Source organism: Vanessa cardui, chromosome Z, assembly GCF_905220365.1.
Source record: "Vanessa cardui chromosome Z, ilVanCard2.1, whole genome shotgun sequence".
NCBI lineage: Eukaryota > Metazoa > Arthropoda > Insecta > Lepidoptera > Nymphalidae > Vanessa > Vanessa cardui.
Genome location: NC_061154.1, coordinates 14422487 through 14446677, shown reverse-complemented (window position 1 = coordinate 14446677; position 24191 = coordinate 14422487). Strand labels below are relative to the sequence as shown.

At 30.5% G+C, this 24191-nt stretch overlaps 1 protein-coding gene across 13 annotated transcripts in view; it reads right to left on the bottom strand.

Annotated features, from left to right (window-relative positions):
* LOC124543189 (basement membrane-specific heparan sulfate proteoglycan core protein) overlaps positions 1–24191 on the bottom strand; it is a 140948-nt gene that overhangs the window by 44156 nt on the left and 72601 nt on the right. Inside the window, exons 1-2 of one of the 13 annotated variants that reach the window (XM_047121289.1) lie at positions 19491–19581; positions 108–253 (exon numbers count right to left, since the gene is read on the bottom strand). The exons of the other annotated variants lie outside the window; for them this stretch is intronic. Coding sequence (XP_046977245.1) covers positions 108–192 — 85 coding nt within the window. The 5' untranslated portion in view covers positions 193–253; positions 19491–19581. Of the gene's footprint in view, positions 1–107; positions 254–19490; positions 19582–24191 lie in introns of those variants that run through there. 13 annotated transcript variants of the gene reach the window in all.

Sequence of the window (24191 nt, the reverse complement as noted above, 5' to 3'; positions counted from 1 at the left end):
CATATCAACAGTAACACTATTACAATTCATATAAAATAAAACTTGCAACAAAATTACGTTACAATATATAAATTGTTTCAATGACAAATATCGTCAACAATACTTACGCCTGATGTAGTTCTGGGCTCGCAGACTAGTCGTGATCACCAAGAGACAAAGGGACACTAACGTCCCTTTATGAGGTTTGAACATTTTATTCACTTAGTTATCGCATTTATTTTGTTTTCGCCACCGGCTCGAATCGGGTCGAGTTCTGTTGAACGATCGTTGTTGTGCAACAATCCCAATTACTTTTCGCTTCACACTCCACACCGCGTATATTTATTCAATTAAAGGCTAGAAAAGTTTGATTGCCATTTGGGAAGCCATTAAATATTGTTGAATAAAAAATATATGACACTGAGTATAATTGTGACATGTAAAATTTGTTAGAGTTTAGAGTAAGGTTTGTGATTGATATATAATTTTATAAAGGGTGATTTTAAACATGAATGTCAATCAGAGATCATTGATATTTGTACTTGCGCTTTGACCGATATTTAAACGTGTAATAATACGTTCTAATTATTTTAATAATCATTTCTTAAGATCAAAGGTGCATCACATATTAGCTTAGTCAACGTTACTTGATACCATTCGATATTTTGTAGAGTCAGCGCGTACTCTCAGGTGTGTATCATTTTTAAAACACATTTGATATTGTCTGCATAAAATTTCGGATTGTATTAACATTATCAAAAAATAAGAAACTTATTATAAAATCATATGAATCTCTGGCTATATTATATGTCTATCTATGGTCACCTGACAGGGTAGGTATGAGATATTCATTATTCTTAATGACTGCTAAATACACAGTTAATACCTATTTTTACGACTCACGCCTTTAAAATTACAAGATCGAAAAAATAAGGTTAAACGGAAGCATAAAAATTACATCGGTCTAATCAAGAGGAGATAAAGACTCGTCAATGTACACACAGTCAAGGCTGCCAGGGATTTTCGTGTTATCACCGTGATAAAATGCCTATATGAGCCTCTAAGCTAAATCTTTTACAAATTTAAGAACTATTGCTTGATAACATTTTGAATCTATACACGATTCGACAAATTTCATGTATATTAATTGATTGTTGAAATTTGAAAACAATTCTTTTATTTTTAAATATAAACGCGTATGATTAAAATTAATATATGATTAAAAACAGAACAGTTTTTAAAACATTTAAAGAAGATTTTATTTTAATTCAATTCAATTAAAACGTAAAATTAAACAACATTAAAGTATTAAGTACTTAAGTTATTATTTCCAATTATATTATCTTTGTATTCCTGGTGATTGTTGTAAACTGTTTAAATAATTAATTCTGATATATGTTATAACCCAAACAGTATACAATTATTAGTATAGATGACAAAACCCAGATATTGGATTACATGAAAAGTGCATTGTGAAGTTAACAAAACTAGTACACTGTATCGATTAAAATTATACCTTTTAGTATTAAAGCAACTCGCAAACTTTTACAAATTTTCGCTCGAACCGGACTTTGTTTGATAGTATCCATAAATGGTATGAATATAGCATTTTTTGTTTCGAAAAGGAAAAGCTATCAGGGACGCGACTTGGAGAACTTATTTTTGATAATTTATGAATAGGAATTTCTTTCCTAATTTAGCGATATATTGAGCGCATTGTTATTATATATTGTAGGTACAAACAAGCAAAAGTGCGTTCCGATGAGAAGCGTCGTACAGTCGGAAATTACACTCACTGGACTCGCGGATGCGTCACGATTGCCACAAGACATTTTTTATTTTATGCCATAGGCTTGCGGACGAGCATATAGGATGGTGAGTGGTCACCACTGCCCATAGACATTGGCGCTGTTATAAATATAAACCATTCCTTACATCGCCAAGTGAGTGAGCCAATGTCCCATCAAACCGGAACACAACAATACTGACTTTTGTTGCTTGGCGGTAGAATATCTGATGAATGGGTGGTACCTACCCAGACGGGCTTGCACAAAGGCCACCAAATAACACATGGATTTTAACAAAACATTGTAGGTTCAAAACATGGCAAGATTCATTGAATAATATGACTTTATGAATCTAAAAGCAATGAGCAGAAAACTACTTACATTTGACTTGAGAATAATATAATACGTTATGAGCTGATGGAAACGAGACTTGTGCATAAAATAAATGAGAACGTAAGCTGTGTTTAGTTTACTTTCATTAAAATCCGTGATGGCTGCCCGCGAAAACTGTACTCGAATAGATAAAAATAAATTACACGTTTCTTAAATGTATAGATAAGATTATTACATCATTATTTAAATTATTCTTGTATTTATTGACTGCGTTCTGGGAACTAACACAACATGTGTTCAAAAATAATACAAGTATAATGTATTATTTTTATAACTGAGCCCTTGAAATTCGAGCATCTGGTTTTCACATTCGTCATATCAAAGACGCGTCATTTAAGATTCTCGTGCGATCGAAAGTAGAAATAATAAACCACGATAGTTAATGTGTTATCTTTACATTAATAATGAGGCCCTTTTTTGCTATAAATTTTCTTACTGTCAATATTTATCACTGATACTAAGATAATTAAGTTAAGAGACACATCATGTTTGTTGTTTGATTAATAACCTGCCTTATTTCTTTGTTAACTTCCTCCACTTTTGGGAGGTTTAGAGCTCATTCGGTATCGCTGTGTCAATGCAATTTTACCCCAGATATACATTATGTTACCATTCATACAAAAATTGGTATTTACATATCATTTCAATAATTATAAATGATTTATTCTAATGTACATTTACTACGATCCCCGGCTTCACGCGTACAGTAACGGTCTATACAAACATTTTATATTCAAGTAAATTATTAATTGAAAATTTTAATTTGTAGTTTGACTCTATCTTAATATTGATATATCCATATTAAAGAGTAGCTCATAATCACTCAATTCATCAATAAAAATTGCATTTAAATCTGTTGCCCTGTTAAAAGATATAAACGTACAGACGGCGGGAAGCGACTTTGTTTTACACTACGTAGCGATAAATATATGTTAACGTGTGCTATTACACTAAAAGAAAGCGTAGGTTGTATCGACAGATAGATACGAGCCGCACGTATCGTGTTGGTGCTGTCAGCTAAGACGATTCTCCCTAAGCACAACTACATATCGAAAAGTCTTTTAAAGATGAGTTGGCGTAAGGACGGCCGGCGCTAAAAGGTTACCAGTTCTATGCAAGTAAATGGCATGTACTAGCAAAGTTATACTATATACTGTCTCATTTTAGAATTTATTCGAATGTTTTATAAGCTGTTAACAATTATATATTTATTAAAAACAATTTATTATTTATTCGAGTAGGATTACAATTTATGAAAAGCTACCTCGAAGAACCGTAAAGAACCATAATTAGTTGTTTATAAATCTTAATTTATACTGTAATAAATGTGAGAACGATTTAAATTTAGACTACTAAGTTGACACACGTGAATAACTTGTTTAATTTTATATTTCAAAGGCAACAGAACAGAACGTATACCATAAATTAATGTAATATAAGACATGATATTTTTTCAGTCATTTCCATATGTGGGAATGATCGTTAAGATTCGCAAATAAATATATTCAGTATAAACACATGTTTTACAATCGTGTTTTTTTTTATTTTCGCAAATATAACCATCGCTAATGATTATTAACGTGAAGTGCATCTGTTTCATTTCATTTCTCACGTTCCAAGCTCTCGACAAATGTACGTTTTCTACCCGACTGTTCGTACCTCGTCAACTTACTTAAACGACTTCAACTCCTTTGAAATATATTCCTATAGGTTACGATTTTAATGGTTTATGTTTTATTTCATTTTTATATGAAATAACACGCATTTATTTTCGAACGCTAACCGTATTAATGTTTTCAGTATTGTTAAACAAATCAAAACTACAATATCGGAACTTTCAAATTTAAGTTGGTCATATGAAATTTTAATTAATAAGTTGCAATCCAAGAATATATTTCTGTTATTGCTGTTAATTATCAGTCATTTGATTTATAAGTCGGGTCATGCATGATGCATCCATTATCTAGCGCTCGAGAAACGCAGTGGAATAAACTTCTTGACATATCGTTATCAGGAGAAGACTTTTAAGTTAATATTAAGATGCTAACAAGCTTAAGCTATGCTGCGCTAATTATTGAAACGAATGACGATCGATCAATAAATAATTTTAAAATATTATAATGTCCAAAGCTACGTCACTTTAATCGATTCGATGAGCATTAGGAAATAACTTTTGAAGCAATATGTAAAATTGTTTACTCAAACGAACACGAAATCGAGGACTATCTTCATATTTTATCTGAACAAAAAAACTGTTTGCACAGAGTTCAACCCGAGTCAAAGCATGTCATTCTTTCCCAAAGACAGGTCGCCGTAATCATCGCGCGCCTTTAATGGTACCATTTTCTATTTTTCAATCAGTGCCTTCAATTAAGGTAAATTAATTTCGTGTATGTGAAAATTAAGTAATAACCTTTTTAGTTATATAACTCTTTCATTGAAATGTGATATGACGATATTACATTGTACAATATGAATAATACTTTTTTTTTAATAGACTATGATCGCGCATTTCTATTCCGATTCAATGTTACCACTATTGAAAATATAATTTACAATATTTTTTAGAACTGTTTAGATGTACTGTTTACGGGTTGTATCGTTGAGCGTAGAGTGGTTTGGCATTCTACATACATAACTGTTTAAATATTATTACATCTTGTATAAATGTCAACGCGCCTTAGTTGAGTCTTATATAGAATTTGTAATTGTTGCATAATAAGATACGAGTATCTACATACTAAAATTTTAGAATTTCTATTTATACGCAAGCGGCAAATACTTCATGACCTTTTTTTCCTTTATTTGCCCAAAGATTGTTGTTTGTTTGTAATTCGTATCAGTATTAATGAAATTCGAACATTAAGCAAATATCAGTATAAACTTAAATTTAAGCGATACATATTTTGTATTTCATATATATATTTTTACTTTCTATGAAATACCTTGGCATTTTTTACTATTTTCTACAATGATTTCAGCTCAATTAGTTACGTTGAACTATTTTAAAATTCAGTAGCTCAGACTTGATGTACCCATGTCAGCTTTTGTTAACAGGTGATGTTAAATAAAACCTCGTAATAAATGTTTGTATTCGTTCGTATTCTATGCGTACACGCATCGTTCATTCAACTGAGAAACTTTGTACAGTTGTCGTTGGTACTTGCGTAAACGCTTCTGGCATAGTACCATAAATATAATAAATTATGGATGTGTAGTATTCTTTTTTTCAATAAAAATATTAAAGGAGTCTTTCATATGATTTTCTGAATTTTCCTAATATTTTTTTGTTTAAAGGCCAAGTATTTTATGAAAGCTGCGTCCTCTTTTTTCGATTGAAAAATTAATGATGCGGGAAAGAGAAATCTGTGTTTATCGAACAGCCGCTAAAAATCATAAGGCAATTATTAACTATATTACATATAGGTGCTTACATTTTATCATCATTAGTGATCGTTAGTATAGTATTAACTATTTTCGTTAACTATCATCGATATTAGAATTAGAAAAGATATTAGAAAAATAGAAGAATTAAAGATCAGTTACCTTGTACCCATAAGTGTAATTCAAGGTACTATATTATAAATATATACTATAATAAAACCTTACAAAATATTTTGTTAAGGATTATTACAAAGTCGTCTAAAAATATTCTCCGGTAAAGACAAAGGCATTGTTTAGTATCGGCCAATAAGCAATTTAACGTAATATAAATTGGCCACAAAGTTTTTATAGTTAGCTAAGTAATAACATAATCAAATAGATTGATGTACAGTGATTGTTCGCATTCGACGTGCGCTATAGTAGTACGTTGTATAGTTTCAATGAATAATGAATTTAAATATGTTGCTTATATACATTATATTACGTTCTCAAAATAAAATACTTTTATATTACCTAGTAATTTTTTAAATATTTCCTCCAATAGCTTATTCCCGATTGTCTAGTGGTAATACGTGAATCCTAAATGAAAGTTATGGGTTCGAAAACTTCTGAAATAAACTTAATTTTTGCGATTATAATACGTCTCATACTCAGCGGTAAAGTTAACCTGTACGCATCACATGAAGCCTACCACATGAGTATCTACTAAACCATATTGAAGCAGCATGGTGAAATATGCTCCAAGCCAATCTTATATCTGCAGCGAGATGAACAAGGATCATAAAAAAAAATGTTACTATGTGAAAAAAAATGTTACATTGCTAATTTCATTCTAAATGTATTTAAATATTTTATCAAAAAAACGATTAATATTTGATACTGGTTTCCAGTCCAAACCACGTATAACATAATTATTTATTATTTATTGCACGATTATTAATTTATAACATAATTCTTAAAACAAGAGAAAGTAAAGTTGCATGAAATACGCAAATTACGAACCAGCTATATAAACCCGTGCTCGTATTTTCGTGTTTTCAAAATAATTTTAAATGATTCCAATGAATTTTGAATATATAATACGATTAACCATATTATGTATTTACAACTTTATATCAAACGTGGAAAGTAATAAGAATAAAAAAAAAAAAACAATCGACTCTATTTAAAAAATAAAGCCAATAAAACTGTAAGATTTATACTCTTGTTCCTATCTAAGTTATAAAAGTTCCTTTATCACAAACTGACTTTGATTCTAAAAAAAAAAACAATAAAGGTCGTATTACATTACTTCTTCTTAGTTCTCAGGGAATACGACACCATTGTCTATGTCTTGTCTCTGCGACAATACCTGTTCGGGGATGACATCCATTGTTTTCCAAGTTCGGAATAATCAACTAAGCGACATACGACCTCATGTCGAAGTGATGTTAAGATTGAGGCATTTTTAGATAATAATATTAAAGGATATATTTTAGTAATCATAAATATAAACTAACAATATATATCGATATTATTTGAACATAAAAATATATTATCAAAGTTTACAGAAATTATGTTAAATGAAGTAAAGTCACAGCCACGATCGTGTCTATAATCCACTAACGATATAAATAATTCGAAAGAGGTAGGTAATGCGAAAGAGACAACTTTAGTAATAAGTCTCATTTGACATAATTTAGCATGAAATTTCAGTAAAAAACGGCAGTTGGTAACGAAAGGTGAAATTGCTGAAATTCAACATTATGAAATTTATATTGTCAGGACGATATTGCAGGACACTTATTTTGAAACTGATATTAATTTCGTGATGAGCGGGTATCGCGTGCGCGGGGACGATACTATAAAACATAGTATCTGATAAGCTGAAGCGTGCGAATTAAAAAATATATATGTACATGTAATAAGACCGATAAAAATACGCTTGAGACATTTTAAGGAAATATCAATCGAACGTTTAGTAAATCATTGGTTAAATATATAAGCAGAAAAATCTTAGACGAGTCAGATTAATTTAAGTAAATAATTCGTAATCGCTATCGCTTGTGGTGCAAACCGCGGGGTACGGTAATCGGCAAATAGTTGCTCTTTATGCAAATCTGTACATCGGCACGACATCTTCTGTGTTTTGTCTTTTTAACTTGTGAACCGCATTTTGCTATCTCCGATATTTTATAAAATACTAACTTTTATCGAATTGAGTAAGAACTTTTCATTAGGGCTATAAAAGAGTTATAATATGATAGTGGATTTTTATGTTAGGTTCGAATTATTTCACGTATTATTCTACAGCTGCTTCGATAGTCTAGTGGCTTATATATCGGGGTGCAGATCAAAAGGTACGGGTTCCAATTAATCAAATTGCGGTCCGACCAATAATTGGTACTTGCAAATTGGAAATGTTTACAATGCCGTGCCTCGGAAAGCACATCCAAGCAGGTCCTACGCCTGAACTCTCTCTGGTGATTTCGGTTTGCTGTCCCAACAGACGACGAAAGTGATTGTGCTGTAATATCTCCGTTGGGAATAACCGAATAGTCTGACCGTTGACCGGAAAATAGATAATATATTTCATTAATATTTTTTGTTACTAAAAAACCTTGTACTTAGAAATAGACTCTTGTATCAAAAAATATATCAACTCGTATTTTAAATGTATCTTAAACGAAGCGTCGAGTTACGAATGTATAAATGAGCCGCTCCGCCCACGTAAAGCGGCAGCTAAATCTAAAAGTACAAATATACTCTGATTGAGATAAAAGACACATTTGTCTTAATGAAGAAATTAACTCTAGTTTGTACTAAGTATAAATTCCTCAGGCCTTTCTTAAGCGAACTTAGACTACAGTGAAACTTCGTGAATTGTTCAAACCGAAGCAGGTTAATGCAGTAAGCTCATGGCATGCTTAAAGTTATTCATTCAGTGATAACTGTAGGAGCTCAGACTTAATAGTCGTGCGACATTGCATCGGTAAATTATCGTTTGTATTAAAATATATGGCAATAAATAAAAAAATTAAAAGAAGGTTGTGAGAAAAAGGTTTTCCTTCAGAGTGTCGATTTATCTGTGCTGCTAGATTCCTTGCCTCTTTTTCACGTGCATATGATTTGTTTTTCTTTTTTAATTTTATAATAATAATAAATCTTACGTCGCCTTATATTTATACCTAAAAGACTGAATATAATAAGAATTATATAAATCAAATCTTGGGAAAATAATACCGATTATGGCAGGATGTTTAGTCTGAAGCATTTTTAGGTTATAATATAGCGAAATACATTTTGAGTTGTCGTAAATACAATGGTATAATATAATAATGAAATCATATGTTACTAAAATTAATTTGCAATTATTATCAATATAAACAAATAGATAAAATAGACGAGGCTTCCTTGTTTATGAAGTTATGAAGATCAACCTTGTTCTAGACAAATATAGCAAAAGACTGTAAACAAAATTTTTATCTTTTAATATAGGAATACAATGGGCGGGCACACGAGGATTTGCTTCTGAATTTTCGAAACTTTTACTCATAACTCAGAACTCGAAGGACATATCTACGTCATTGATTGGTGGAAAATCAGGAAAACAAACGAAGATCGTCACATTAATAATATTAAAAAGTTATATAATTACGTAAATCTAATTATATACATACATAGGTATATATCGCAATGAGTGCCGAGAAATCTCTCATACAAGTCTATTTATATTTCTTTCTCTAAACTTTATATGGATATATTGGCAGGTATTAGGTAGCCTGTAGCTTATATGTACATAAAGTATCAAAAAATCAGTCTAATACATATTTAGAGTAGATTGGTAAAATTTAGAACGCAAAATAATTATTGGCATTGAGTCGGGACGTAGAGCTAGTATATCTGTATATTTATCCTTATTAATGAATAACAGTTGGAAATTTATACATGATTAGTAATTAATAACTATAATAATTATATATACATAAGAATTATTTAATTAAGTACTAATATCATAATCGATTGTAGCAATTTCTAATTAATAGGTCACTGATTTATGTTAATTATTTACAAACGTTCATGAACTATTAATCTAATATAAAATTAATTTAAGTTAACCCAGTACCCTTCATTATTCGCTCTATTAACTAATAAACATATTTGTACATATACATATATATTCCTCATAGCCAGTATAACCATATATAATAAAGCTGTTATTTGTTGTAGCTCTTTCGCACATTAAAGTACGTTTAACTAGGAAGCTCTTGAGAAGGCTATAAGTACAACTATATGATGTAATCTATATAAATACATTAAATTAAATCGCAGTGTCGCAATTTGTAATAATAAAATAACGAAAAAAAAAATTTTTATTTTTGTCTGTCAGTATGTCTGTTTGTTCCGGCTTATCTCCAAATCGGCTGGACAGATTTTAACGGGACTTCCTCTGACAGATAGCTGATGTAATAAGAAGTAACTTAGGTTTTTTACTTTGCTCACTGCGTCTGGACACTACCAATAACATACCTTATAATTACTAGATAGGATAAAATTATTGATTTACCAAAAATAAATAATGTTATTTTTTACACAAAGGTTACATAGCAGTTTATAAAAACACAAATGATGTACAATTTTCGATATTTAATAATTAGGTGAATATTAATGATTTTGTATTAAGCTGTTTTCTGGGAAACCGTTTGCATCAAATATATTTACCCATAATTTGTATGTTTTTGTCCTTATTATGATCAATTTAAACAAAATGTTACCTGGTTTAGTCGGAATGAGGTAATAGAGCGACAGGTAATTTCACACGTATAATGTCTGTGTACATCAATTATTTAACTCAATTCATATTTTCGAAAAAAATCAAGAAAATCACCTACGTATTCTTGTAATAGTATTCTAGTATTTTTTTCACTCAGACGTCAGGCCATTAAACCGTCACGATCAATATCGTGATTTTATTAAATATTATATTCAACGTAAATGTAAATTATAAATAAGGACCTAGTGTGCAGATATCACACACATGTGTGTGTCTGTGTGTTTGCGTGTATGTGTTTGTGTGAAGGTACAAATGTCTTCTCCTTTTCTTTTGCATTTATTAAAAAACATTCATTAATTACCTCTGATGAAATTTCTCTGTGTTTTCTTTTAAATTAATTATAAGCGTTTAATGCAGATTCGATCAGAGCGAAACCAGATCTGGGATTTAAAGATATATCAAGTACGAATAAAAATTTAATTCTGTTCATCATGTGATCACGGCTTACTAGCACATGGATTTGTGTATATATGTAAAGCTGTCTAGATCCTAATATGCTTATTGTTCGTGATGATAAATTGATGCTAAGATTGAGTACAAGTGGAATGAATATAATCAGATGTCCAAGTTGTTCTGTTAATTAGAGCTGTCTGTTCGAACGTCACTCACGATTAGTGGCCACACTGTCACTTCAGTTTATTGGTTTGAGTGATGATTTGTAATGACGGTTGGAGCGATGACATAATGGTCACCGTTAAAGCGATACATTGCAAACTTGTTCATAACAACGAGATAGAAGTAATGCAACTAATGGTTTCTCACAACCGTCAGATGTTTGTTTAACAGAGTATGCACTGAAGCTACGAATAAACAGACCGATAACTTCGTCCGAGTTCGTTTTTTAAAAAAAATTAAATGTTATATTTAAATAATAAAGTGTTTATATTGTTACTGTTTAACTTTCGAACGTTTCGACATGATTTTTTATTTTATTTTACGACGCTAATTAATAAAATAGTTTTTATTTCAAAACTTACATTTAGTTCCTTGTTTAATTTTTAAATTAAAAATAAATATATATATTTTTTCATTTGACCACAGATTTCGCATTAGGGTTTTATGAAAGGCCGTTTCGGTAGGTACCACCCACGTATCAAACATTCTACCACTAAATAGGTTTATTTAGTAATATTGGGTTTCGATTTGAAGGACAAGTCGATCCAGTGTAACTACAGCCTACTATAGCCAACTACAGCTGACGAGGGATATGACACCTCAGTTTTCAAGGTTAGTGGCGCATTGGCGAAGTAAGGGTTAATATAACTGTGCCTATGGTGATGAGTTTACTATAAGGTAGCCTGCTTGCCTACCTATTTTAAATAATATGAAAAAAAACCATCCCGTTCAGGTCATAAGCAATTTTACTATTAGTTCTTCCTACGCTTAGTTTTTGTTCTCATGTTATTAAAGTTTATGAACCGCCTACATCGATTGATGATTTATTATTGCTTGTATGTGAATGTAAACGTCAACATAAAACATTTATAGTTATAATAATAAAACGTTAAATTGTGTAACCACTCGTAAATGACACCAGCGTATTGATGTATCAATATATGATCGATGAATTGAAATTTTCATCAAGAATCAGTGATCTAAGTTGATCAATAGATTCACGTACAATATTCGATGATGTTAAATTATCGAATCATCATTCATATTATTCACGTGCCAATCGTGTGCCAATTTTATTGTTATATAAGTACGGAATAACGAATAAATGTTATTGTGGTTGATATGATACAAATAAAAAACACGACAGGTTCAACTAAAAACTGGCTGAATCACGAACCATCTGAATAACGCATCTATGTACAATACAATCTGGGTCATACAGTTCACGTTGTAACAAATATTTACAATAAATTCAATTTATTTGAACAATTTTGAGACAGATATATCGACCATCGATTTTTTTCCTATCATTTTGATATCTTTAAATAAACATCAATTAGAAATCAATCAATTACATTTACTAAATTGTTAAGAAAATTATATAAACAATACATTTTGCTTCTTTTTTTTAAATTAAGCGTTTAATTATGCAACGTAAGGTTTTAAATACAGCACAATAACAAATATATTATTTTTAAATCAACAGCATAACCGCCGTCCTAGATATTCCGTGATAAGCGTTTTGCATATTTAATAAGCCTTAGAATATTAAAATCATCATCTTCATTATAACAAGAATTTTAACTAGGGCATGTATAGGTAGGTACGTGTCGTTTCTTTATTTGAATTAAATTGCTTCTAATACTAGTGTACATTGTGGCAGATATAACGATCATATAGCTTAGCCCGCGCAAGGCCCTCTGATACCACAGGGCCTCAAATTTCAAAGCACAGTGAAAGAATAAATACTAAAAATTTCATAATTTAAATTTATGGTATTTTGCAAAATGAAGTACTTCATTCTGAATAGGTAATAATTGAATGTGTTTTTTTTTCAGAAGTTTTAATTCTAGCTTCCGATCTGTGGCCCCTGTATTTTTTACGCTAGGGGCCTTGACCTGAATGAATTTTACATATTTGTCGCTTAAAGTAATTGTCTGATATTGTAAGTTATAGATATAAGAATAAGGGTGTTACTATGACGATAAGATGTTATTAAACGGATTAATCATGATCGTTGATTTGACACTAAGGTTCATGTGTGTTATTTTATTCTGATAACTGTAATAATTATACGAGTCAATTCAGTAGAATCAACTTCGAATAGAACATTCAAACAAACACAGTAATAATATTAAGCAATTATAGTAAAATATTATATTGATGTACTTTATTATCACATAACTATATTTTCGAAATGAGTGATTGAAATTCTATTTTTGGTTTCGTCTTAGTAAAATCGATATTCTTAAACGCTAGTAAATTTTAATTAACTTTGTACAATCACTATTCAAAAATGCTTGTAAAATCCTTATCGAATAAAGCATGTTTCGATTATCTCGAGTTAAAAATAATAATATTTTTAACGCGGACTCGTAAAAATGTTAGCACTAGAAAATATGCTTGGCTCGATATTAATTGTACATCTTACATTATTTTTGTCAATAAGACATAAGTAAAAAATACGTCACAAAATCTTAATATTAGTGGTAAGAATGAGAGATGAGATTAAAGGCATCTTAATTTATAAAAATATTACTAACAGAAGTGAGAGTATGCTCGATCTAGATTCTCTTCCAGCTTTCCGGAGTGTGATGATAAAGGAGGCGCTACGATAATATTATTAAGCATTCTTTAAAAATACCTTTAAACATTTCTTGATAAAGGGCAAAGTTGTTATACCGATGTAATTTCACGTATACGTATCGTATTTCGAATACAAACAAAACGTTCTCACATCAAAGCGAATTTAAATGTTGACAACAACAACACTTCTCAACACTCAAGGCGTTCAAATAAAATACGCCTTTAATTCGGTCTCGAAATACATATATATGTTCACTTTAATCAAAATAAACAGTGTGTTATATATTTTTTGAAATATTTGTTTATTTTAGTAGCGTTTTTTTCTTACGAAATAGTTTAGCAGTTCACGGTCGATTTTGTTTTATACAATTTAATTTATTTAAAAGAAAAATATTAAGCCTAAGTCACTTCTTATTACTTCAGCTACTGTGTATACATACATATGGATTTAGTGAAAAGCGGTTACTTTAATATTACAATCAGACACTCCAATTTATATATGTATACATTTCATTCCATAGCTGTTCGCTGTTATATATTAGATAATACATAAAATAAATGTATCGTATACTGGCGACCGGCCGCGGGTTTTCACGGGTACAGTAACTGATACCAAAATATACTAGATAATTTGTTTATTTACAACATCACATTAGAAACTGCTAAAATTATCAGTGTTTCTTTACTATTCGCATTATATATTATATATACACAAAATAACTTCTCGAATCACTTTACCTATTAAAAAACCGCATCAAAATCAGTTGCGTAATTTTAAAGATTTAAGTACATACACAGGGACAGACAGCGGTAAGTGACATTGTTTTAAACTTTGGAGTTATTCGAAATGTTTTTAATACGTATATTTCCCACTGCTGGTACCTGTCCAGCGTTTACTGGCTGATACTATATTCTGAAGACTTTTGGTCTTATTATACTCAACATTACAAAAAAGGGGCATAATTAGAACTCAGTCGTAGGGGCCGCGCCGAGGAAAACAAAATGAAAAATTAATGTCGGCATAATTGTGCTGCATCCGTTGCACAAAACTAACAAGCTAAACGACGTATTTGGATTGTATTTAAGAAAAAAACTTTAAGTACTGTTACACATATGCACTGTTTATAATTAATCGAAATTAATTAGCAGATATAATCAATCTTGGAATAGTTTCATTGCTCACACATTAACGATTTAAAAGCGAATTTGAAACAGTATAAATGTGTGCAATTAAAATGATACATGATATACGCAAAATAAAACAAATCTATTAAACATCAGTATTACAAAAGAGTTGAGTTGAGTTGAGTTACGTAAGTCGAGACATAAAAAAAATGATAGTGCATACGCCGGTTGAATAATTTATGATACAACTTTACACATCAGAGTCCCACGGATACATAAAATACTCTTGTCTGTTGAATTAATTGTAAACGCGAATAGAATGTTAGTATATTATTTTCTAAAATGCGATCCAATGTCAAACGACCCGTTATCACATACCGCATAAAATGTAACATTATTTACACACACTTAAGGTAATGTAGGAATAGTAATGATAATTAATCATAACGTCATAACCGCATGAGGCGAATAGACTGCCTAGACAATATAAATTATTTATTTATATATCGATGTATGAAATATCATCGACATCTTCACAATAACCATACTCGGTGAGATTAGTGTTATGCACCATTATGGGAAAAATAATATATAATAATTTAGGCTGTCGTTATTGAAGGTTACCTATTTGGAAATTATTGAAATAAAACATTTTATTAAAAGAGCTGATAATTCAGTGCCTCCATTAAAATCAATTTTTTGTGTAATAACCAAGTAGTTCTTTTAATCAATGTCAGATTGTCAATTGTTATTAAGGTGGTAGTTACTTAAACAGTGTTATCCTCTTCTTATGAATTTTAAATCAACGATGAGGGAAAGAGAGGAATTAGAGTTGAACTCAAATCAAATAACCACTGGGGCCTTAAGGCACCTGAACGCCTTCGATTAGGGTTGTTAAACTCGTCCCGTTAGGTCAAGCGCGATCCGAATTCAAGAAATGAAGCTAACTGTAACGAGATATAAACACAGTCACGCAGACATTTTGAATCGAGGTCCTATTCTAGACTAGTTTTTCACTCATAAATTAAAATAAATCGTAAAATTTCGCCCACGTTCAGTCTTATTCTTTATTGATTGACGTGTTTCATCACAACGCCCTAACGGCAGCGTAAAGATAGAAGCTCATAATAGTTTTAAAAATTTGTTAATAAAGAACATAAATTTATGCACGGAATATTGACGTGTTCAGTCAAACTCAAATTTTATAATACCGCGGCTAATTTAGATAATAATAAATGCACATATATTTTGCCATAAAGGGTCATCCACTTTATACTCTTATAGATTAATAAGGAAGAAGTGTGTATAGCAATCTTCCTATATAAATAGATTGTCTGATGCAATAAGAAGTATTCAAACAATACCGACTATTCGTGAGAAAGGTTTACAAATTGTCAATAAATGGACTATCAAATTTTTTTTTCAAAATCGGATTTATAGATTCCAAAGGGATAAACTCTTCAGAATTTTCATATTATTATAAAACAGCACAGATTTTGAATATTTAAAGACAATGGATTTTTAACCGTGGATCATGTCGTATTAAATTTTAACGCTATAAGATAACCAGTCCTAATATTTCGTAACATTACGCTTCACAATAGATCTCTTTGACGATATGTCATTTGCATTATTAAGAACAGAACCCTTTATTATATTGTTTCTTATAACCGGATGTGTATAATTGTAATCAGGAAACTCAGTACATTGACCTTTGCAAAATGATATAATTTTATTATCGTATGTAGTATCATTATATTGCTAGACTAGCTGCTCCGCGTGCTTTCACCCGCGTTAAACGTTACTTCTCCATCGCCGTGGGACATAGCGTGATGTCATTTTATAGTCTATAGTCTTTCTCAATAAACGGGCTATCAATCGCTAAAAGATTATTTTAAATCGGTTTGGTATATACTAAGATTGGTGCATACAAATAAATTATTTATTTAATTATTATTGTATGCACATATTCCTTCGCGGTTTAGAATTGGCTTTCGATAAGCAAACTGCCCAACAGCACAAATCCGAAATTTATTATATAAATTCAATTGTTTAGCTCGTACAATGTGACATGAGATATGCGCTACCCAGAAGGTTCCCTCATGATGAGTTACAAATGACAGCATGCGTTTTTTTTTAATTTGTGACCGGATGTAATATCTTTATTAATAATAATTAATACTTTCTCTCCAAAAACTTTTATGTACAGAATAAAATTGTAAAATGCAACAAAGTTACATACACCCTGCTAGATCAAAATTAGCAAAATAATTTAATAGTGATTGTTTACATTACAGAATTAAACCTATATTTCAAATTGTAGTTTTTCAGACTCGGATATTTCAAACAAAAAAATATGTCAAACATCAAACAAGAAGAACGATTTCACAGTATTGATATGCAACACTGTCTGCTGACATAGTGTATTTTAATTTACTAAATCTAATTACTCTTGTCGAAAATATTTTAAAATAAAAGCGTTTGAAATTGAAATATACATTAGATTAACTTTAATCCTAGAGAAATTATTTTCTGTTTGTTTTACTGCACGTGGTTTTTTTTATTATTTATAATCCTTGGTAGGTTTTGAGTTTTCATCATGTTGCAACGTTTATGGATTAAGTATCGTTCTCTATCAAAATGTATGGAAATGTTTCAAAGTAATTAAATTTTCGTTTAATTATTTTAATATATTAACAACGGAATACAGATTTAAAAAAAATAGACTTACAAAATAACAGAGCTTCCACTGAAAAGTTAAAAATAAATCATTCGATTTTTTTTTTCAATTCAAATATTTTACGCACTATTCTCGATGAAAAGTATTTTTACATAAATCTGTAATCACCCTTAGAAATAAAACAATATCGATGATCTAGAATAAGTGAGAATACATTGATGTCGCTATTAATAAGTTAAACGGCTTGCTTATTTTCGATTTCCTGAAAAACGACATCCAGTGCGTCAAAGAAAAATATACCTATGAGGCCAGTCAGAAACCCTAACAGATTAAATCTTTAATCACCGAATTAGTTCAAGCAATTTTTAAATTATTCAATAAGCAAAATAAGTTATATTCTGTCGTAAAAACAACGTCCTCCTTTTATTGAAATCTGTTAATAGATTATCGCATTTTGAATTATTTTAAATACACAAATCTATTTACTGCAGATGATTAATTAATTTAGCAATGAAGATCAAATTTCATTAAATGAATAGAAATAATTTCCCTCTATTCAGTTGGAAGGGAGCAATTGAAACAAAGTTTTTGTATAATAATTATTGTTTTATAACTTATATGAATCAAATGGTATTTCTAACGAAATTATTCAAATTCTATGTACATACCAAATAAATACGAGTAAAATTTTATACTAAATAATTATAAGTATTTGAAATGCGTGTTGATTTATTTCTAAATAATTGTGTGATTATTATATACACGACACGAATTCATAATATGTTCAATTCCATAATTAATTTTTAAAACATTTGAAAATGTATGGACAAAAATATGGTTCAATACGTTATTCTCCTATTTGTTAATCTTCAATTATTATTTTTATAGTTAATAATGTGCTTTAGTTTTATCTTTTCGTAATAAGAGTATAACGAATGTTCGAAATATTACACAACATTTTATTATTTTCATAAATTATATTCGATTCATTTCGATTATATTCGATTTCGACCGCCGAATGAACACAACTTTACATACGTGGCTGCTGGTCTCACTTGCAGTAAGTTACGCAAATGATAAATTCTGTTTACGCACTCAACCACAGCTAAAAATATTGAGTTTAATGATAGCTTTTATGGATAACCTCATGAGCTTTTAATTTCATCATATAACATTTTATCTTAATAGATGCATTTTACCAATTCTTAAACCTTAAATTGTGAATAATGTTACAAAGTGAAGCTTTTAAATATAATGGAATTTCTAGGTCAACAAGCGCGACCATACGTGATCTTTACCTAACTTCGAAACCATCCAATACTTGGACATTTTATAAAATATATAAACATGTATTTCAAAGGAGGTATTTCTTATTAAAGAAGGACGCGGTTTTATTAAGGGTTAGATTCTCTATAACCCGCAACACTAAGAAGTCGGAAAATGCAAATTGTTTATGAAAGCGATCGCTCATTTAATTGCCAAAACTACAATCACAAAGGCACAATTATCTAGCTTAATTGTAATTTTACTCTATTGTTTTATTAATACTTTAAAATATTGTTAATTATTTTTATAATTTTCCGTAAAATTTAGATTAATTTTATGTGTAAGGTAGTAATAAAATACTAAATAACAATAAACAATTAACGATAAATCTCACTTATTACTATAAAATTTGATTAAAATACAAAAAAAACCCGCTTTTTTCGATTTTCATCAAGAACGAGAAATAAACTAATATAAAATTTAAAATAAGACTGAAATAGTTTAGTTATCCTACATTCTTAAAATATATCTTTATAATTAAACGTTTAAATTGGAATCCAAATGACCGAACAAACCATATTGAGAACTTCCTTTTTTACACGGAAATACTGAAACGTTTAAAATTAGCCTTCAAAAAAGTAGTGCAGGAGAATTTTTTAAACGCGACGTTTCGAGCACAAATCGGCTAAATTCCAATTTTAAGTTTTAAACTGTTAATGTAACTAAGGATATGTTTGAAGTTTTCTCTCGTTATTCAAAAGCTGAACTTCGAGCGTACTATCTAGCTGGTTTTAGTTAGAATTTATTCATTTAAGCCGTGTGGAGTGTGCGATACGCGATGGGAATCTGTCACAAAACTTACGGATGTCGTATGCGACCGCGCGGGTTGTCGGAGCGTGCGATCGGTCGCCCGTGCTGAGTGGAACTGACTATCCCGCCTCACGACTGTGCCTAGAGCTACTGCGATACAGATTGTCGAAGGCTCTCTGTAAATGCAGAGCTCAGAGTGTAAAGCAACTCGCGTAGGACGTACCTATCATCGGGTTGCATTTGTATTGTTAAGCCGTTACGCTCAATCCAAATCATTATGGACGTCTACAGATATTTGGAATAATTCCTTTCGATGCAGATATGATGACGAATTTTGTCCAGTAAAATCATTTAAAATGTTTTTCAACGAAAACAGACGACGCTTATCAGTAAAATTGTCCTCTTTCTTGTAGTGTTAAAACAAGTCAAAATAACGTATTTTACAGAGAACTAACTAAGTAGGTAAGTTAAATGAATTGTGAACGAATTTATAGCATGAATCGAATTTTCTCATTAATTTATGAACAACATATATATATTGTGATTAATTTATTTACACATATATCATTAATTTATAAACTTCCATTAGGATTAAAACGGGAAGGAAGTACAAATACAATTTCATGTTTCATTGACTCTTAACTATCTAGCATAATGTTGTACCAAAAAATATATAAAATAAACTGTATGTAACATATTTGTATACATATCGAAAGTATATATCATTTTGGTATATGAAATGTTCAGTTTATTTAACGTATCGTTTGTAGGGCTTTGTGCAAGCCCGTCGGGGTAGGTTAAACTACGCTACGGTACGGTAGAATATGTGGTGAGTTGTACCTACAGGCACAAGGAAGGCGCATTGGTGATATATGGAATGGATTTCTTACAGTGCCGAAGATCATCTATGGGCCAATTATCTTCAGATGACAAAACAAAAGACTACACATTTATGATTTTTGAAACTCGAGATATTTCCTTGCATTTGTGCCAATGTACAATAATGAGGATCATATCCAGGGAATCATCGACCATCACTTAACACGAGAAATAAATAACATCGAATTCACAAAATATTTATAATAAAATATCTATAATAAAATATTGAATATATCTGTAGATATTACAGATATTTTCAACAATGTCTTCTAAGGATTTAAGATTTTAGGAAACATTATGTATAAATAAAAATTTGTTTGACAAAGATCACTTAGTGTAGAGTTAAATTCATTGATTTCCATACAGTTAATGTAAATAAGTGTAGCTAATTGTGCATCTTCCACGTATATTATGTACTTTTTTATCGTTAACCCGCTAAGCAACAGCGGCGTGATTAAAGTAATGATTTGTAGAATAGAAATAATAAAAATACGTAGCGCACTTAAAATTCATATTGATAGTTCTAAACTAAGAAGAAAAACTGTTTCTGTTTAATACAGCACTGACTACAAGATCAATCTCAATTTGTATTGTTTCGTAATAAATTTAACTCTAGAAATCAAAATATGATGTCCTACCGATACCGTTTCTTATATATTATCCGGGTGGGCATATTAATATACTAATATTAATAGATAATGTCATTATTATTATTAACAAGACTTTATGTCAGAATAGGTGTCTAACTACGTTTCTTGTCGATAATTCTCAGCAGCGGGTATTTAAAATCCATTCAATTTAATCCTGTAACCTGACGATACCTGTACAAGAGCCACGAATAAAACATATTATGATTTAAATGATTGAATACTTTTTAGTAACTGTACATTGTGATACATACAAGTTTAATACTGGGTACTTAAAGCGAGGTAAGCTGATCCTAATACGAGGTGATCGCCCCCCGAATGGGACAAAGGACGAATGTTTTGAAGCTTCCCGCTCTATTAATAAAGTAGATACCTCAAGTCCAGTTTCGTTGCCGCAGTTCTAAGGAAGGTCGGTAAGTCCGAGAGTCGTTTCGAAGTTATAAGTGCCAGGCACCTCACCGCAGAAACCTTGCGAGGTAAGAAAACTTTGTCAGCTTCAAGGAACTAGACTGACGGCACGCTTTAAAATTTTCTAAGATGTCGACCAGTGTCTTGTATCTGTGATAGCATTATAACGTCACCATTTATAAATTCAATTATTTGTTCATTAACAAATATAAATTATAATAGTATGTTTTTATAAATTACGAGAATTATTTTCAGATTTTCTTTTTAATGTTTTAACTGCTTATTTCCGCGCGCTGTTTTGTATGTTGTTGGTACAAAATAACGATGTGCATTTGTCACGTGTGTATTAGCGATACTTGACCATATTATATAATATAAACAAACGATATAATATTTTTAATTTAAAAGATTTCATATTATTATTATATATTTTATACAAAAGCAATAACTAATGTCCAGACGCATTCATTTATAAAATAACATACAAAAATAGTCTGGTTTCGAAGTGAAATTATCGAATTATAATAAAATTATACTTCCGGAAAGATAAATTTATATCGTTAAGAAATTACATTTTTTATAATAATTATAAGATTATAATTTAAACGTCAATAACTCAACTTAGTATCGAGGCGACGCGAGGCGAGTCCCAGTATTTTACACATACAGGAATGTTAGTAATTCCTTGAAAATACTCGGAAATATTATAATATAGATAATTTATTCTAACACAATGACCCAACATTAATAATAGAAGCGTTAATCAACTCCGTGGTTTAGTTTTCCTGATTTTATTAACAATTGAATGAATAATTTATACATATTAAGAAATAGCTCAGTGTTGTTTGGTTGTATATGGGATATGTTTTGAACAGGGATGTTTTGGAGTTCCGAAACCGTAACCGGACCTGATAATAAACGTTTATTATAATTTTATGTTTTGTATATTGCTTGACTTAAAGTTGAAATTGTTGTTTCTGTGATTATACCAAATAATATCCTACAAATATAGTCGAACTGTGATTTCATTACTGAATTACAGAACTATGCGAAGTAATCGGATTACTCTTAACAAACTGAAATCCGTATCTAAAATCGTTATTTTTTTTTCACATAACCATATCCGGTTCCAAAATAACGTATACATAACACTCCGAGTTTTTAAACAAGGATATGTGTGGAAATTGTTTTGGAATGTGTCAAAAAAATGCCTTGTTCAGATTAACTAAGAGCCTAGTCCAGCATAGGGCCCAGTGACTCTTTGTCGGTTTGAAATTATTTCAACATATTATCCCAGGAAATGAACAGCTAACATGAAATGACAGTGGAATACGTTTGACAGCTTAACGTATAACGTCTAAACAAATTAGCACAACTGCGAGATGAATATACGACGATATTTGAAAGTAACCTCTACATTTATCTCATTAGGGCACGTTCTAAATATAAATTTCCTGAGTCTGTACTTATTTTAAATAATATTATTAATTAATAGCAATACGTATATGTTTATGTATATAGAGCGAAGATAGTATTGCCAATTAAAAAAAAACTTCTAAACCAATTGATATAAAACTTATACTTGAAGGTAAAGTACGATTCGGAGAAGGTTTTAGTTGATAATGCTATACATAACTGCGCTTCGCGTCACCGTCGGTGTCACCTGTTACAAATTTACTATTTCTTCGTAAACAGTCAATAGGTAGAATTTATAACAATAAAAAAAATGTACATAACATATAAGTCACGACAAATGTTTAATTATCTTTTTAAAAAAATATATAAAATATAATTTAAGCGCAAGTATCAAAACTGTTCACGAATAACATTCAATCAAATAATTTATTCTAATATAAACCTTAAACTTGTACACGCCTAATTTACTCAAAGAATACCCTTTAAAAGCCTTTAAAAGGTCTTCGCTTGCATTAAAATATAAAGGAGAAATTATTTCGTTACAAGTAAATAACTCTCATCTTTTTTTTCGTCGCTTGAAATATACGGTTCTAAGTGACAAAAAGTGTACCCTATCTGCGGAAGACGAGCTCGAGGTTGTCTTTGAGTAACATTAATCGGTTTCATCGCCTCTGGACCTTCGCGACGAGAGGACCAATGTAAGCTTAAACCTGTGGAATGGAAATGAAACCCTATGCGACCAGGACTTTGAGATTATATTTGATTGTTCATTCATGCAACGCACTAAGAGAAATAAGTTCATGTAAACTTTAATCACATCACACGTCACCTTAAAATTGTGTTCGAGTAGTAATCTCTGTTAATGGTGTTATTATTATATAAATAAATGTATATAAATTTGACTCCCAGTTTCCGAAACGCCGATTAAAGTCGGATTAACTAATATGACAGTAATCTGATTTGTCACTGACCAAAGATATCATAGACGCGAGAATATATTTTAAATAATATAAACAAATCGGGTTTCCAAAATTTGAGTTATGTGTCATAAATTATAGCCACAGTGATTTATTGCTTAATTGTTTTAAAAGCCAAATCTTGCTTCTATGCATTAGTAGTTTCTGCCCGCAGCTCTGCTCGCGAGTCTGGGATAAAAAATCACCAAAGTCCTTCAACAACCTCTTTGCTAACTATTATTTAAATCCGATCAGTCGTTATGCCGCGATTGAGACACAAGCATCCTCTCAAACTTTCGTATTTATGTTAGTAAGATCTGCTACAATTTGTACTGATTTTATTTGATGGCTTTAGAAGTTAGGGTATAACCGCAATGGGTACAATGGGGGCAAATGAGGTATTATTGAAATGACTCATAGGAATGTAATAGTTTTATGCTTTGGTGT